General features: G+C 41.3%; 1 protein-coding gene across 1 annotated transcript in view; it reads left to right on the top strand.

Annotated features, from left to right (window-relative positions):
* IQGAP1 (IQ motif containing GTPase activating protein 1) overlaps window positions 1-17,090 on the top strand; it is a 114,525-nt gene that overhangs the window by 65,890 nt on the left and 31,545 nt on the right. Inside the window, 4 exon segments of the mRNA XM_003901391.4 lie at window positions 817-980; window positions 10,554-10,644; window positions 10,823-10,990; window positions 12,008-12,150. Of these exon segments, the coding sequence (XP_003901440.2) occupies window positions 817-980; window positions 10,554-10,644; window positions 10,823-10,990; window positions 12,008-12,150 (566 nt within the window).

Here is a 17,090-nt window from a genome sequence, read left to right as displayed (position 1 = left end):
AACCTCAAAGTCAATGGCTAGCCTCCATCCTTAAACTCTCAAGAGGCCAACCAGGAGTCATTGGTTGGCCTAAATTCAGGTGTGGGCAGTGGGGCCCACTATGAATAACAGAAACATACCTATCACTCAGGATGTCCGAAGGTTCTTAGAGGCTCCTCCAGAGACAAAGACCAGCCAGACTTTTTATTATACAGCAGAGTCCTTACAAAAGTAGTACGGCTGCCTCAGATACCTGGGGAATGAACATTTCTAATTTTAATTTGTATTTCCTGTGAGAAATATTCAACTGACTTAGTGGGAAGAGCCTTGCCTTGCATTAGGGAGCCCTGGGCTTGGATCTTTCTTCTGCCATTTGTTTGCTGTGTAATGTTGGAGAAGAGATTGCTAAGCCTTATTATTTCTTCTATAAAAGTGTTAAATTAGGTGACTTTTTAAGGACACTTGAACCTTTTTAAGACTCTGTGAATCCTTTGTGACTCAAGAATGTTTTTGATTACACATTCCAGTGTACCTGAAAGCTATACAGTAAGGCCAGTTTCATAAAAATCCTCATCACTTAAGTTAGAGCAGTTAAAAATGAAACAAAATGACTTGAGCGTTCAATAGGAATATGAATACAAGCAAGTTTAGATGAAACAAACACTAATATTTAAAAAATTAAAACAGTGCTGCTTAATGGATGGTAAGTTGCAATTTGAATCATGGTTACTCTTAGGTGGATTTATGATTAGTTATGATTAGTTAGTATGTTTCATGATTGATTTGTTTATATACTTCCTTAATTTGAAAAAAAAAACTTTGTCTCTTTATATTTAGGGATTTTAGCCATTGGTTTAATTAATGAAGCCCTGGATGAAGGTGATGCCCAAAAGACTCTGCAGGCCCTACAGATTCCTGCAGCTAAACTTGAGGGAGTCCTTGCAGAAGTGGCCCAGCATTACCAAGACACACTGATTAGAGCGAAGAGAGAGAAAGCCCAGGTGAGTGGCATCGGAATTGTTCTTTCTGTTCAGAGCACCTCAGCCCTCCTAGAACAAAGATAGAGGTAGGAATATCTTCCTTGATTCATTCCGTGAATGCTTTCTGGGCACCCTTAGAATGAAAGCACTGGAGGGACACAAAAATGTGAGAGACATAAACTCCACCTTCCAGGAGCTCATGCTGTTTTACACATTTGGGTTTTTGTTCTTTTGTTTGTTGTTGACAGTCTTTTGTGTCTCTTTCAGTAAATTCTTTATTGAAATATAAGATCCAGGGCTGGGCGCGGTATCTCATGCCTTATAATCCCACAGCACTGTGAGAGGCCAAGGTGGGCAGATCACTTGAGGCCAGGAGTTCAAGACCAGCCTGGCCAACACGGTGAAACCTCATCTCTACTAAAAAAAAAAAAAAAATGCAAAAATTAGCTGGGCATAGTGGTGCATGCCTGTAATTCCAGTTGCTTGGTAGGCTGAGGCACAGGAATTACTTGAGCCTGAGAGGTAGAGGTTGCAGTGAGCCAAGATTTTGCCACTGCACTCCAGTCTGGGGGACAGAGTAAGACTCTGTCTCAAAAAAAAAAAAAAAAATATATATATATATATATATATATGAGATCCAGAAAAATGAACAAGATAGATGGGTATGCAATTGCATAAATTTTCAAAAGGAGGCATACCTGTGTATTTGGCATTCAGATTGTAGAACCCATTACCAGCTCCACAGAGACCTTCCTCATATCCCCTTCCACCCTTAGCCACCCTCCATTTGATGGTAACCACTATTCTGATTTCTGTTAGTAACACCACAATTCATTTCTGTCCACTTTTGAGCTGATTTAAGTGGGATCATATCTTATGGGCTCTTTTGTGTCTGGCTTCTGTTATCCTACATAATGTTCGTGACATGCATCCATGTGGTTGCATGGAGCCATCCTTTGTTCATTCTCATTGTTGTGTACTATTTCATTCTGTGATTATAAATTATTGGTGAAGTTTCTTGTTGTTGTTTTGTTTGTTTTTTTCAGACTGTTGTAAAGAGGGCTTCTTTTTTTTTTTTTTTTTTTTTTGAGATAGAGTCTTGCTGTGTCACCCAGGCTAGAGTACAGTGGCGCAATCTCAGCTCACTGCAACTTCTGCCTCCCAGGTTCACATGATTCTCCTGCCTCAGCCTCCCAGTACCTAGGATTACAGGCAAGAGCCACCATGCCCGCCTAAATTTTCGTGTGTGTGTGTATTTTTAGTAGAGATGGATTTTCACCATGTTGGCCAGTTTGGTCTCGAACTCCTGACCTCAAGTGATCTGCCTGCCTCAGTCTCTCAAAATGTTGGGAATTACAGACGTGAGCCACCGCCCATGGCCTGTAAATACTGCTTCTATGAATATTTTAGTTTTGGTTTATATATATATGTATATACACACACACACACACACACATATATATGCATTTCTGTTAGGTATACATTTTGGAGAGGAGTTACGGCCATAGGGAATACATATATGAAGCTTTAATAATGTCATGAAGTTTTTTTTATGACAACTTAATTGAAACATAATTCGCGTATCAGACAATTCAGTGTAAGTGGACTTTAGTCTAATGTTGATAGAATTGTGCAGTCATCACCACAGTCAATTTTTGAACATTTTATCACCCCAAGAGAAACTCTGTACCCATTAGTAGTCACTCATTTTCCCTTAATCTGCCCCAGTGTCTATGGGTTTGTCTATTCTGAACATTTCATATAAATGGTATTACCCAATGAATAGTCCTTTGTGATTGGCTTCTTTTAGCTTAGTTTATCCAAGTTGTAGCAGCAGCACTTCATTTCTTTTTGTTGCTGAATAGTATTCCATTGTATGGCTATACCACATTTTATTTACTCATGAGTTGATGACATATGGATTATTTCCACTTTACCACATTTATCCATTCATGAGTTGATGACATATGAATTATTTGTGCTTTATCTATTCGTGATTTGATAGACAGCATGAGTGGCAGCTATACAAGGTATATCTTCAATCTACTTCCCTTTTTAGATATGGAAGCCGACCTAGCTTATTCTCCAAAACCCCACTCCTCTGACAGATATAAGGCTCCTTTTGGAATTTCCTAGCAGCAAAAACAAACATTGCTACCACTGGCATACATAGAATCATTGCAGCCTGACACATTAGAGATTCTGAATCAGTAGAATTAGACTTTAAGCTTAGGAATCTGTATTTTTAAAATGACTTTTTCATTGTTCTGATGACCAGCCAAGTTTCGGAAACACTAATCCAATAAAATGATCAAAGACAGAGACTTCCATTTCTAGCTTCCCTAGAGCTAACTGCTTCTTACCCGTGTAAGTAAAATCAGTTGATTTCAATTTCCTGGCTATGAAATAGCAGTTGTGATTCAACCCTCTCCACAGCATCAAGTGACATTCTGCATAATAATGTCTCTTAAATGAAACCCGGTGGTATCTATCAGATACTACATTTACATGATTAGGACATGGTAATGTCAACTACTGCCATGGCAATGTAATCAAAGGAGATCGGTCAACATCATAATATTACCAACATACAAAATTACCCACTCCTCTACCCTTCACCCAAACTTACAGAGCCCACATGAGTGTCATGTGCAAAAAGCTCCAGTACACTAAAACCTTGGTCTGTTTTTATACCTCTGGCTACTCAGAATTAAAAATTTCTTTTAGCACTTCCACTTGCTGCCTCACTTCAAGAATCTTCTGAAGGCTATGGTTCTATCCAGTTGTTGTTACTTAGTAAGCACTGAAAAGGAGATCAATCACAGTTAGAAAATAGATGTTAATTATGCTTTAATCAACAATTATTTGAGGGCCTACTACATACAAGGCAACTTCCTAGATAGCAGCAGCGTAAAAAGAGGCATAAACCTTGTCAATGTCCTCAGCAAACTAGGTAGCAGGTAATACAAACATTTTAAAAGATGAGTTTGTATTACAATTACTTTGAACAACTTTATCTTCATAGTAGCATTATTCCTGATAGCCACAGTGGATAAAAAACACTATGTTTATCAAGTCACAAATAGATAAAGTGTAAATAATTGAAAAGGCTGTGTATGTGTTTTGTTTGGGTCATCGGAGATAAACTTTTTGAGGATGTGACTATAGAGTTTGAAGCATTTCCTTTGCTGTGGAATAACTTTTCAGACTTCATCAAAGGCGGAGGAAGTCAGGGGAGTTAAAGGAAAAATTGCTTAACATTGCCAGGCCCATCTGGATGAACTACACATTGGGTGGAATTGTTTTTTGTTTGTTTGTTTTTGGTTTGGGGTTTTTTTTTTTTTTTTTTTTGGTTTTTTGTTTGTTTGTTTTTGGCATCACCTGAGCATCTGAGTCTCCATCAGCCATTTGGGAGTGCTTTTAAAAATGCTTATCACTGAGTTACAAATTTAACAAGCAAAAGATCTTAATTTAAATTTGATCTGTAGTTTTATTTTCTTCTGGTATCTTTGTGTTTGGTTTTGGTATCAGGGTAATACTGGCCTCATGACTCGAAGTTTTCCTTTTATATTTTGAAAGAGTTTGTAAAGGATTAACTAGTTCTTTAAACATTTGGTGCAAGTCACCAGTGAAGCCACATGGTCGGGAATTTTTTGTGTGGGGGATATTTTTTGTTTTGTTTTGAGCTGCAATACTGTACAGGAAAGGGGTCCTGATCCAGACCCCAAGAGATGGTTCTTGGATCTCACACAAGAAAGAATTCAGGGAGAGTCCATAAAGTGGAAGCAAGTTTATTAAGAAAGTGAAGGAATAAAAGAATGGCTACTCCATAGACAGAGCAACCCTGAGGGCTGCAGGTTGTCCATTTTATATTAATTGATGATATGCTAAACAAGAGCTTTATTAGATCTTTTCTGAGCCTGTGCACAGCCCACACATGCACTGTGGCCTCCTAGATCCCATCCAGGAATATGTCAAGCTGTCAGAGTTCTCCACGAACATCTCATTCTCCAGCTCTTCCTTATAAGGTTTTTAGTTAGTCTCTTGTTTGCCTAAACTGTTATCTTTAATGTTTTTGACAATTGCTTCTGGAGAAAAGGCTGTTTGCACTGGATGAGCTCTTGGTCAGGTCAAATAAAGACAGCCTTGTGAGTGTGACCTCTGAACAGGTCAGCTAATGACAGTTCTCTGGGAATGAGGCTTTGAGGGGGTGATAGGAGGGGCAGATTGGAATTAGGGGAGTTTAAAGCACCACAGAACTCACTGTTCTCACTGAGTTTCAGCTGTTTTTCTTGAATACACTCTCCAGTTTCTGCAGGCCTTTGGTTAATTTCTGTCGTATTGAAAAAACTGCCGGGTGCAGTGCTCATGCTTGTAATCTCAGCACGTTGGGATGTCAAGGCGGATGGATAGCTTGAGCCCAGGAATTTGAGACCAGGCTGGGCAAGATGGTAAAACTCCGTCTTTACAAAAAATAAAAATATTAGCTGGACGTGGTGGTGTGTGCCTGTGGTCCCAGGCACTTGGGAGGCTGAGATGGAAGGATCACTTGGGTCTGAGGGGCTGAGGTTGCAGTGAGCCAAGATTGCACCACTGCACTCCAGCCTGAGTGACAAAGCAAGACCCTGTCTTTAAAAAAAAGGCTGGGTGCAGTGCCTCATGCCTGTAATCCCAGCACTTTGGGAGTCCCAGGCTGGCAGATCACCTGAGGTCAGGAGTTCGAGACCAGCCTGGCCAACATGGTGAAACCCCATCTCCACTAAAAATACAAAAAATTAGCTGGGTATGGCGGCGGGCACCTGTAATCCCAGCTACTCAGGAGGCTGAGGCAGGAGAATCACTTGAACCCAGGAGGCGGAGGTTGCAGTGAGCGCCACTGCACTCCAACCTGGGTGACAAGAGTGAAACTGCATCTCAAAAAAAAAAGAGAAAAAAACTGATGCTGGTGATTGTTTGCCAGTGTGCCAGTGTTTTTTGTTTGTTTGTTTTTCATGGTGGAGAGGATTTTCAGAAATCTTTACCATTTTCACTCATGTCTTGTCTCTCTTCATTTAAATTAAGCATTTGTGGGACTCTTGATAAAAGTGGATTACTAATCATGAGTAGTAAAGTCTGAATGCAAGACATGGATATCAGGGCTCCTCTGGATCTCATTTTATAATTAAGAATATGAATGACTTGGGCCATATGTGGTGGCTTACACCTATAATCCCAGCACTTTGGGAGGCCAAGGCAGGCGGATCACTTGAGGTCAGGAGTTTGAGACCAGCCTGGCTGACATGGCAAAACCCCATCTCTACTAAAAATACAAAAATTTTCCAGGTGTGGTGGCACACCCCTGTAGTCCCAGCTACTCAAGAGGCTGAGGCAGGAGGATTTTTTGAACTCAGGAATAGGAGGTTGCAGTAAGCTGAGATCTCACCACTGCATTCCAGCCTGGGTGACAGCAAGGCTCCACCTCAAAAAAAAATAAATAAATAAAATAAAAGAAGAAAGAATAAGAATGAGTTAAATCGTCCGGGCACAGTGGCTTATGCCTGTAATCTTTGTACTTTGGGAGGCCAAGGTGGGTGGATCATGAGGTCAGGAGATCGAGACCATCCTGGCTAACAGTGTGAAACCCCGTCTCTACTAAAAATACAAAAAAAAAAAAAAAAAAAAAAAAAAAGCCCGGCATGGTGGCGGGCGCCTGTAGTCCCAGCTACTCGGGAGGCTGAGGCAAGAGAATGGCGTGAACCCAGGAAGCGGAGCTTGCAGTGAACCGAGATCGGGTCACTGCACTCCAGCCTGGGCGACAGAGCGAGACTCTGTCTCAGAAACAGGAATGACTTAAATCTCTCTCTGACCTCCTTGTGTGTATATGCACTTGTGCACACATGCTTATATGCATGTAGCTAGTAATCAGCTGGTTCACACCGGCACAGCTGTACCAGTTGTTAGGACATTGAAATACTTCTATTTTGTTTGGTACATTGTTACTGTCCCAACCCTCCCAATATGTGTGCCATCACTCCCCAACTCTAATTGAAATCCCACTATACGGCAACTAAACCAGCAGTGGCCATAAGGACTCTGCTCCATCCTAATTGGTCAGTGCCTATGCTGTATAGTTGATAAATATGTTGTACAGATTTGTGTATGTGTGTTTATGTGTGTATGTGGTATATATGTGGTTATGTATTTATATATGTAATATTGTGTCTATCTTCACACATGCAAACCATGCCACATAGTAAAGGCTTTTTAAAAAGTTTTCAGTGGTGAGAGGTGCCCTTTAGAGGGATGTGTGAGTGTGTGCTTTCCATATACATATGTACATAACATAGTCATTCTTTTGTCTCTTCTCCCTTTCCCTGTGTTTTGTGTCTTCTTCACCTCTTCTACCTCCAATCATTGCCCTCTCTTTTAAAATTCTGACTTCTGGTCCTTATCTCTTTGCCTCTTCTGAAATGCAATGAGTGTTTCTAAGTGTCAGAGTTGTTAGGGAGCTGTACTTTAATATATCTTATATAGCATTTTTACAGCAAATCTGTTTTCTCTCCATAATATCTAACCAGAGTGGGTTTTAACACTCTGCTCAGTGATTTGAGTTAATCTTAGGTGATCTCTTTAAAATAAATTTTACCAGAAGGATTTAGGTTTTGTCATTTTATTCAGTCTAATTGGAGCAGAAAGAACCTGGGATGAGGTAGTGTATGCTGTCTCTCTTTCCTTTTTCATTCTGGTGAGGGACTTTTCTCTATTATGTTTCCCTGAAACACCTGAGACACCCATCCATTCACTTTTTCTTGCCTTTCATACTATTGCTCTACTGCTTATTTCTTCAGGAGTATGTATGAAAGGTTTTACTTTAATCTGCATGGGGCAAGGAAGAAAGAATTCTGAATGCTCAGAAAGGCTCTGCCTTTCTCTCTGAATGCAAGGGAGGTTGTGCTAAGTCTCACAACTTTGCTTACAGCAGATTCTGCTCAGATATCTGTTGTATGATTATCCCAGAAGTGAACCAAAAATGGCTTGATTCTGTGGAAATGCTTCTGTTTTTATGATGCACGGAGTTTTGTACTGCTTCTCTTGGAGACCGGGCCATCAGCCCTCTTGCTTATGACTTGTCAATTTAAGTTGTTACAAGCCTGCAGTTGACTCATTGTATTGTCTCACATTGGAAATATTGCCTAGTATTTCCAGTAGTTATTCTTAGGACTCTAGGGGATTGTGTGTGGTCAGTTTCTATTTTCGGTAATAGGAAGCGGCTAGTGGTAGGAAGGTACTAGGTTCTGCAGCTTTTAAGTGATTTATTTGTTCTTGCGTTCTGTTTATCTGTTTACTCTTTTCCTATCCCAACACTGCGAGCTTCTTAAAATTGGGACAGTGCCTCTTAGAATTGTAAGGCCAGAACCTACCACAATTAGGTTAAATGATCTTTCTAAAAGACTCCATTTAGGAGAAATCACTGCTTTCAATTTCAGATGCTTTCCCTTGCCCTTATTCTGTCACCTGCACTCTTTATAAATTGTAGGAATTGTGGCTGCCTCACTATATGGAATGAAATGTTGTGTCTTTCTCTGATAAAACAGGAGGAAAGCCAAGCCTTCCCTAAGGTTTTGTGACTTCAGCTGTTGGGCAGTCAAACATTTCACTTTGCCTCACAGCTCAGACCCTCATTTGGACACATAGTTATGGTGATTTATTGAGTTATTTATTCTGCCTCATTCGTGCCTTGGCAAATTATATTCACATCAGGCAATCTAAATGAATTTTTGAGCTGCTGTTTATACCAATTGCTGTTAGCTCAAGCCTCATAAGTATGTTAATTTTGTTGGGTCTGCCCAGATCACCACACACATGACTCCCACAACCTGGCCACTTTAAAACCTGAAGTGTCTTGTCTTTTCTAGAGAAGAGTGCCCCAGTATTCTGCTGAATTGATGCTTTCTGTAAAGACCTTACAGGCATCTTAACAAAGGACCCCCACTCTTTGAGATCGTTGAAGCTTGCATAACCTCAATGTGACCACGGAAATCTAACGGGGTTATCAGCAGTGGTTTCTAATTCTGACTCTCACACTGCGAGTGGGTAGAAGTAGAATCCTGTTGTGCTAACTCTCAGTAACGGTAGTGACTACCTGGGGTAATCCTTAAACTACTTCCCCAAATTGGAATATGGCAGCCACATTCTTGAAAATTGGAAGATACGGCTGGGCGCCGTGGTTCACGCCTGTAATCCCAGCACTTTGGGAGGCCGAGACGGGCGGATCACAAGATCAGGAGATTGAGACCATCCTGGCTAACACGGTGAAACCCTGTCTCTACTAAAAAAAAATACAAAAAATTAGCCGGGTGTGGTGGCGGGTGCATGTAGTCCCAGCTACTCGGGAGTCTGAGGCAGGAGAAGGGCGTGAACCTGGGAGGCGGAGCTTGAGTGAGCAGAAATTGCGCCACCACACTCCAGCCTGGGCCACAGAGCGAGATTCCATCTCAAAAAAAAAAAAAAAAAAAAGGAAAATACTAGAGGAAGATATTTCTACTAATCTATTTCTGTTTAAAATGCCATTCAGAGCAAATGGTCACCAACAAGCTCTTTTAAAAAAGAAAATTGTCTTAACGAATTTAGAAAGAGGAACGTAAGTCACCTCCACTACATCATACATCTTCTCTGTCTGCAGTAGTCAACTCAGACTATGCTGTGAGGCTGTACTAAGGAAAATAATCACAACATTCATTATGTTTCTCTGTGAAAATTTGCTTTTAAGTTCCCAGCAACTGATTTAACATTCAAGTTTTAGGATATCAGCTGGTAAGAAATGTAGACTGCCTGTAGTGACTCCTGGCTTTAAATGTGATACTTCAAAGGTTCTGGTTAAAGTAAGACTTGGCAGTCTTAAAAACATTAGTAGTCATAGAGAACATTAACTTCCTCTGAATATTGTTGGCAAAGGAGGCTTTCAAATAAGTACTGCATATTTATATATATACCCTGGCCCTTGTCACCCTGTTAAAGTCTCTGGACCCCTTCCCAATCTATCTGGGCCTCTTTCCCCTAGTAGCTGAACTACTCCTCCTGAATCACTTAAATTCATCTTTATATAATCTTCACCTACATGTGAGCCATTTCCCTTATCTTATGACCTTTACCAGTTTGTTCATTTTGGGAGACAGGGTCTTACTATGTGGCCCAGGCCGGAGTGCAGTGGTAAGAACACGGCTCACTGCAGCCTAACCTCCTGGGCTCAAGCAATCCTTCTGCCTCAGCCTCCCTAGTAGCTGGGACTATAGGCATGCACCACCATGCCTGGCTAATTTTTTTAGAGAGAGATGGGGTCTCATTATGTTGCCCAGGCTGGTCTTGAACTCCTGGGCTCAAGCATTCCTCCTGCCTCAGCCCCCCAAAGTGTTGGATTACAAGTGTGAGTCACTGCACCCAATCTTTTACCAGTTTTTTGATGCCTACTTCTTCCATTTGACTAACCCATGTGTCTCATATTTTTTAAGCCTGTTCTTCCATATTGAATTGTGTCTGGGAAACCCCCCTCATCACATGTATGTTACAGGTACCCCAATTTCATGACTTTAATATTTTGGTTTCAATGATATGTAGGAAATCCAGGATGAGTCAGCCGTGTTATGGTTGGATGAAATTCAAGGTGGAATCTGGCAGTCCAACAAAGACACCCAAGAAGCACAAAAGTGTATGTATCACCTGTTTTATTTCTGTTTTGGTGGAGGCTGGGGGTGACAAGGTGCTCCATACAGCTTGACCAAGATAGGTATGGGGGAACAATTTGCCAGTAGATACAGTTAAGTGAACCAGTATGTGAGTTTAGACACTCTCTAAACTATTCTAGTAACAATTCTTTCCCGGAATAGTTGCTTTAGGAATCTTTGCCATTAATGAGGCAGTAGAAAGTGGTGATGTTGGCAAAACACTGAGTGCCCTTCGTTCCCCTGATGTTGGCTTATATGGAGTCATCCCTGAATGTGGTGAAACTTACCAGAGTGACCTTGCTGAAGCCAAGAAGAAAAAACTGGCAGTAGGTGAGTTCTGGGGTAATACATATGTGCCCTGAAGCTAACCCTTGAGTATACGAGGGGACAGATGTAGAGGAGAGGGATAAGCTATAGGGAAAGATCTTTTAGCATAGATGTACGGTACTTAGGCTCATTTTAAAGGAGATAAAAATCCCTGTTTTTGAAAATATCTTTTTCCCCCCCTTTGTGGACAGCTGTGTTAACAAGGCCAATTTTCTGAGAATGTGGGAAATATTAAAATATTTAACTGCTTATCTTTCACAGAGTAGCAGTGGTTCTGATTAAGCCTATAGGCAATTAAAAGTAGTTTGAGTATAAAAACCGGGAAAAACTTAAGATTTTTTATCACATTTTATGGACTTTTAAAAATTGAAAAACTGGGCCGGGTGCAGTGGCTCACGCCTGTAATCCCAGCACTTTGGGAGGCCAAGGCGAGTGAATTGCCTGAGGTCAGGAGTTCAAGACCAGCTTGGCCAACATGGTAAAACCCTGTCTCTACTAAAAATACAAAAATTAACTGGGCGTGGTGGCGTGCGCCTGTATTCCCAGCTATCCGGGAGGCTGAGGCAGGAAAATCACCTAAACCCAGGAGGCAGAGGCTGCATTGAGTCAAGATCGTGCCACTGCACTCCAGCCTGGGCGACAGAGCAAGACTGTGTCTCAAAAAATAAATAAATAAATAAATTGAAAAACTGGAGAGGCTCAATGGTTGCAAATTTTTTAAGACAGACAGGCCTTAAACATAGGCTTTGGAATAAACAAAGTTAATCATGGTTAATTCCATAATTGGACATCATAGGTATTTTCTTCTTACAGACATAAATGAGCTAAGTTAGTCATTACAAAGCCATAATTTAATGGGGGCTTAGGATCCCGCCTTTACTCTCACAGATCCAAGGAGCAGCTTTTGGAGTGGTCTTCATTTAGACTGTGAGAACTGACTAATAATCCTGCAGTTCTGGATGTGTACAGCTGGGGAGTGTGGCTCTGGGTGTCTTCTATCTTTCCTTTATTTTCTGCCAGGAGATAATAACAGCAAGTGGGTGAAGCACTGGGTAAAAGGTGGATATTATTATTACCACAATCTGGAGACCCAGGAAGGAGGATGGGACGAACCCCCAAATTTTGTGCAAAATTCTATGCAGCTTTCTCGGGAGGAGATCCAGGTAAGTCACCTTTCTTCACATAAGAAGAAGCTGAGAGAAAGTGTTTTCAAGCTATGATATTACTAAGAGGAAAAGGGCGTGTGGTCAGAAACCCTAGACTAAAACTGAGGTTATGTAATGAGCTGTTTTGGGCTAATTTTTTTGTAGTAGTTGGGGTAGTGACTAAGGCCTGAATTTGTAAAACATCTGAATTATAGAATTAAGTGATATGAACCATGTGCTAAGAAAAGTTAGATGATCTATAAAAGAAAAATGGAAGGTTGCTGACTCCATTAAATGCAACTTCTTTAATCTTTCCCAGTTTGTATTTTCAGTCTCTTTTCTGACTGTTCCACGAATTATATTAGCTACAACCTGCACTTTCAAATAAAGGTAGCATTTTCATAGAGCTTTTAAAGTACTTTTTCATCTTCTGTGTCTTTGTGTCTTTGCTTATGCTGTCCAACAGGTTTTTTGTTGTTGTTGTTGTTGTTTTGAGACAGAGTCTTACTGTGTCACCTAGGCTAGAGTGCAGTGGTGCAGTCTCGGCTGACTACAACCTCCACCTCCCTAGGTTCAAGCGATTCTCCTGCCTCAGCCTCCCGAGTAGCTGGGGTTACAGACGTGTACCACACCTGGCTAATTTTGTAATTTTAGTAGAGACGAGGTTTTGCCCTGTTGGCCAGGCTGGTCCCGAACTCCTGGCCTCAAGTGATCCACCCACCTCAGCCTCCCAAAGTACTGGGATTACAGGTGTGAGTCAGCGCACCCAGCCCATTCCACAGTTATTTGTCAGATACCTCAAATGTAGCAGGTACTCTTCTAAGGAATGGGGATATAGTCATGAACCAAAGTCTCTGCTGTCATGAGATGTCTCTCCCCTGCCATCCATATCTGTCAAAATTCTGTCCTTCCCTTTGTACTGATTCTTGATACAAAAAAAGAAAAAAATTCAGGCTGGGCGTGGTGGCTCACACCTGTAATCCCAGCACTTTGAGAGGCCAAGGCAAAAAGATTGCTTGAGCCCAGGAGTTCAAGACCAGCCTGGGCAACATGGTGAAACTTCATCTCTACAAAAAATACAAAAATTAGCTGGGCGTAGTGGTGCGTGTCTGGGATTCTAACTACTTGGGAGGATGAGGTGGAAGGATCAGTTGAGCCCAGGAGGTCAAGGCTATAATGAGCCATGATCCCAGCACTGCATTCCAGCCTGGGCAACAGAGCAAGACCCTGTCTCAAAAAAATAAAATTTAATTTAAAAATTCAGTCCTCCTTAAAAATTCAGTCCTCCAAACACACCCATCTCAAGTCACCTCCTCTAAGAATCTTTTAAAAATTTCCTTTCCTTACCCCCTTCATCTTCCTTTGAAGCTCCCAAAGAACTTTGTATTCATTCAGAATTTAATGTACTTGGATTTGAATTTTAGTCACATTTGTGCTTGTCTATGCCCCCTAGTAGTTTTTAAGGTGAGCTGCTAAGTTTGCAGTACTTTCTCTAAGTGGGAGTTACATTGTCATTGATAGACTGTTGAGGACTTTTAAGGCTTAACTTGGTGCTGCACTCCTGTCAATTAAACCAGAGTTGTTTAATGAATGTTAAAGGGGGAGAATATATACTGAGGGAAGATGTTCAGTAAGCTCCTGTAGGTCATGATTAGACACATTACTAATAGACATTCAAGATTCCTAGAGAAAAAGGACAATAAAATATTTTCAAAAGGTCATTGACTTCCCTTTGTCAATATTTCCCAAATCCTGTGTGGAACAAGTCAAAAATACACCTGTGGAAAAAGTGAAATAGTTCCTTTATTCAGGAGTTACCATCAGATGGATGATTTCTACCTTGTGGTTAAAGTTCTCTTTATGTGGTGAGTTACAGTGTCTTACCTTTCCAGTGTTTCATTTTCATTGCTAATGATTTCACAGGTGATGAAATTTGAATTCACTGAACTCTGTTCTGGGCATTGAGAAGATAGAAATAGGTATCAGAGAGTCTCTACCTCCCAGTACTTCACAGTGTTGTGAAAACAGCAGACACAAAACCGAGTACTGTAATGTAAGGCAGAGAGAAGTGGTGCTCTAATAACAGCACAATAAGGGAAGTCTTAAGGGAAATTTTAATTTTGTCCTGGAGTAACATAGCATAGATAATATTTTAGCAGCTGAGAAAAAAAGAAAAGGCTGTTCTAGACAGAAAGGGAAAGTTAAGGATGAGCTTGCTGAAATTATAAAAAGAAAGTAGGAAAGAAAATAGAAAAGGAAAAAGCACAGAGTACTGAAAAGATATGGACCCCTGAGGGAGAGATAAATGGTGTATTACCTGGCACATGGTAGGTGTGGCAGGACAAGAGACCCAGATTGAAGCTTGAGGGCCTAATATGCTGTGCTAGGGAATTCAGGGTACAACTTCTAGCAGAGTGATTTTTAACTATTGTTAGGTCAGGGACACCTTTGAGAATCTTATTAACCTCCACAGAAACACTCATGTTTGATTAGTGTTTTGCATATATGGACCTAAGAATTTAAACGGGAAGGGATGCTACCTCATTTTCAGCATGTGACCTGACCTTTTACCTCCCCTGCCAACAATAGTGGCCATCACATATAGATCCTCCCACTCTGTACTCCCCACTCTCTGTACTTTCAGCTTACTTGGATTTTCACTGATTCCTTCTTCATTTTCTCTCCAGAGGAAACAGCTATCCTTTCTAAAGCTCATTATTTATCTTACTGCTTGATTTCATCCTCTCCCAGTTCCTTGCAGACCTTATACTTTTCATGCTCTTCCTCCAGTGTTTGTCAGGATTTAATGTCTGTCTGAATCACCTGGGATCTTGTTAAAATGAAGGCTCTGATTCTAGTGTGAGTTCTGAGAAAATCTACATTTCTGACAAGCTTCCAGGTGATGTTGATGCTGCTGGCCCAAGGACTGTATTTTAAGTAGCAGCCTACATACGTAGGCATCTTTATTTCCCACATCTTTGAAAAAATAATAATACAAACATTTTTTAAAGCCCATGGAATTTCCCTGAACTGGGCTCACCTACATTCATACTCTTGCTAAGGGCCTTGATCTGGCCTCACCTACATTCATACTCTTGCTAAGGGCCTTGAAAGTTAGTCTACTCGTCACTAATTCACTGTCTGTTAGCATCCACTTCTTAGCTCACAGCAGTGTGGTTTCCTGTCCAGCTTTTACTTAGTAAAACTCTTATTTTAGAATTCATCAATAACCTTTTAATTGGCAAATTCAGTTCTGAGCACTCATCGTATATGACTTGTCAAAAGTCTCTTCCTCAAACCCTTAATTCCTTTGGCTTCTCTCATACAATTCTCTTCTGATTTTCCTACTTCTGAATGTTCCTTCTTAATCTCTCTTGCTACCTTCCTTTCCCTACCTCTGCTTGAATTATATGAAGATTCCATTGGCCCTCTTCTCTTCGTCTTCGCATTCTTTCTGAGTGATCTCTTTCAAGCCCGTGGCTCCAGCCCTTAACCCTGTGCTTGTGACTCCTAAATCTGTACTTCCAGACATTAGCCCTTTTCCCCACCACCAGGTTTTTGCCCTTCCTTTTGCAGTCCAGAAGTCCAGCAGACACCTCAAACACAGTTAAATAGGAAAAAACCAGAGGCTGCAATAGTGTGTAAGGTTGTATTTTTATCTCACGTGAAATGATTCTGCAGTTCAGCAGTCCAGGGAAAATGTGGCTCCATGGTGTCATCTGTCCCAGGATCCTCCATCTTTGTGCTCTGTCATGTGGCTTCCATTCTCGAGGTCACCTTGTTACCTATAGTGACAGCTTGGAGCTTTGACCATCAAGTTAGCAGTCCAAGCAGGAAGTAGGAAGAAGGGGAAGGAAAGCGAAAAAGGTGTGCTGCCAGCTGTCTCTCTCAAGGAGCTTTCTCAAAGGTCTTGCCGAACTACTGCTGCTCACAGCGCATGACCTCTCTCTACCTCATGGAGTTTTTTGTTTTTTGTTTTTTTTTTTTTGAGACGGAGTTTCGCTCTTGCTGCCCAGGCTGGAGTGCAATGGTGTGATCTCGGCTCACCACAACCTCCGCCTCCCGAGTTCAAGCAATTCTTTGTCACCCTCCTGAGTAGCTGGGATTATAGGCATGCACCACCATGCCCGGCTGATTTTTGTATTTTTAGTAGAGACGGGGTTTCTCCATGTTGGCCGGGCTGGTCTCCAACTCCTGACCTCAGGTGATCCACCCACCTCAGCCTCCCAAAGAACTGAGATTATAGGCGTGAGCCACCGCGCCTGACCACTCGTGGAGTCTTTTAAGTGCGCACAGTGTTGCCCAGAAAAAAAGAAAAAAAAAAAATCAAGGCTCTGTTACCAAGGAGAAAGGAGAAGGTGGATATTGGATAGGTAACCAGATGTTCCTAACCATTCTCACTCCTGCTGCCCTTGTTGAAGCCCAGGCCATCTCTCACTTGGATCGCAATAGCAGCATTATAATTCACCCCCTTGGTTGAAGTCTCACCTCACTCTAATCTGTCAGCTACTTTCCTAACAATATTGTTTTTCTAAAAATAATCTCCACCCTGGACAATATAATGAGGACTCATCTCTTCAAAAAATATTTTTTAAAAATTAAAATTAGCCAAGTGTGCTGGTACGCTTGTAGCCCCAGCTACTCAGGAGGTGAGCTGGGAGGATTGCTTGAACCCAGTAATTTGAGGCTGCAGCAAGCTGAGATTGCACCACTGCACTCCAGCCTAGGTGACAGAACGAAACCTTGTCTCTAAAATAAATAATAAACATCTGATTGTTTTATTCCTTTGCTTGACAAAGTTTCCTGGCTCTCCAGTATCTTTGGTAACAATCCAAACCCTCTAGGCTACTTTTCAAGACCATTTGCAATCTGCCTGGGGAAGCAATTTTCAGTCCTCACCTCTGGTCTCTCCCCCTGAAATGTCCTGCATTGTAACATTCTAGGGGTCCCTTGATATT

This window comes from Papio anubis, chromosome 7 (genome assembly GCF_008728515.1).
Source record: "Papio anubis isolate 15944 chromosome 7, Panubis1.0, whole genome shotgun sequence".
Classification (NCBI taxonomy): Eukaryota; Metazoa; Chordata; class Mammalia; order Primates; family Cercopithecidae; genus Papio; species Papio anubis.
Note: the sequence above shows the minus strand (reverse complement) of the source record. Positions and strands in the feature narration are given on the sequence as shown.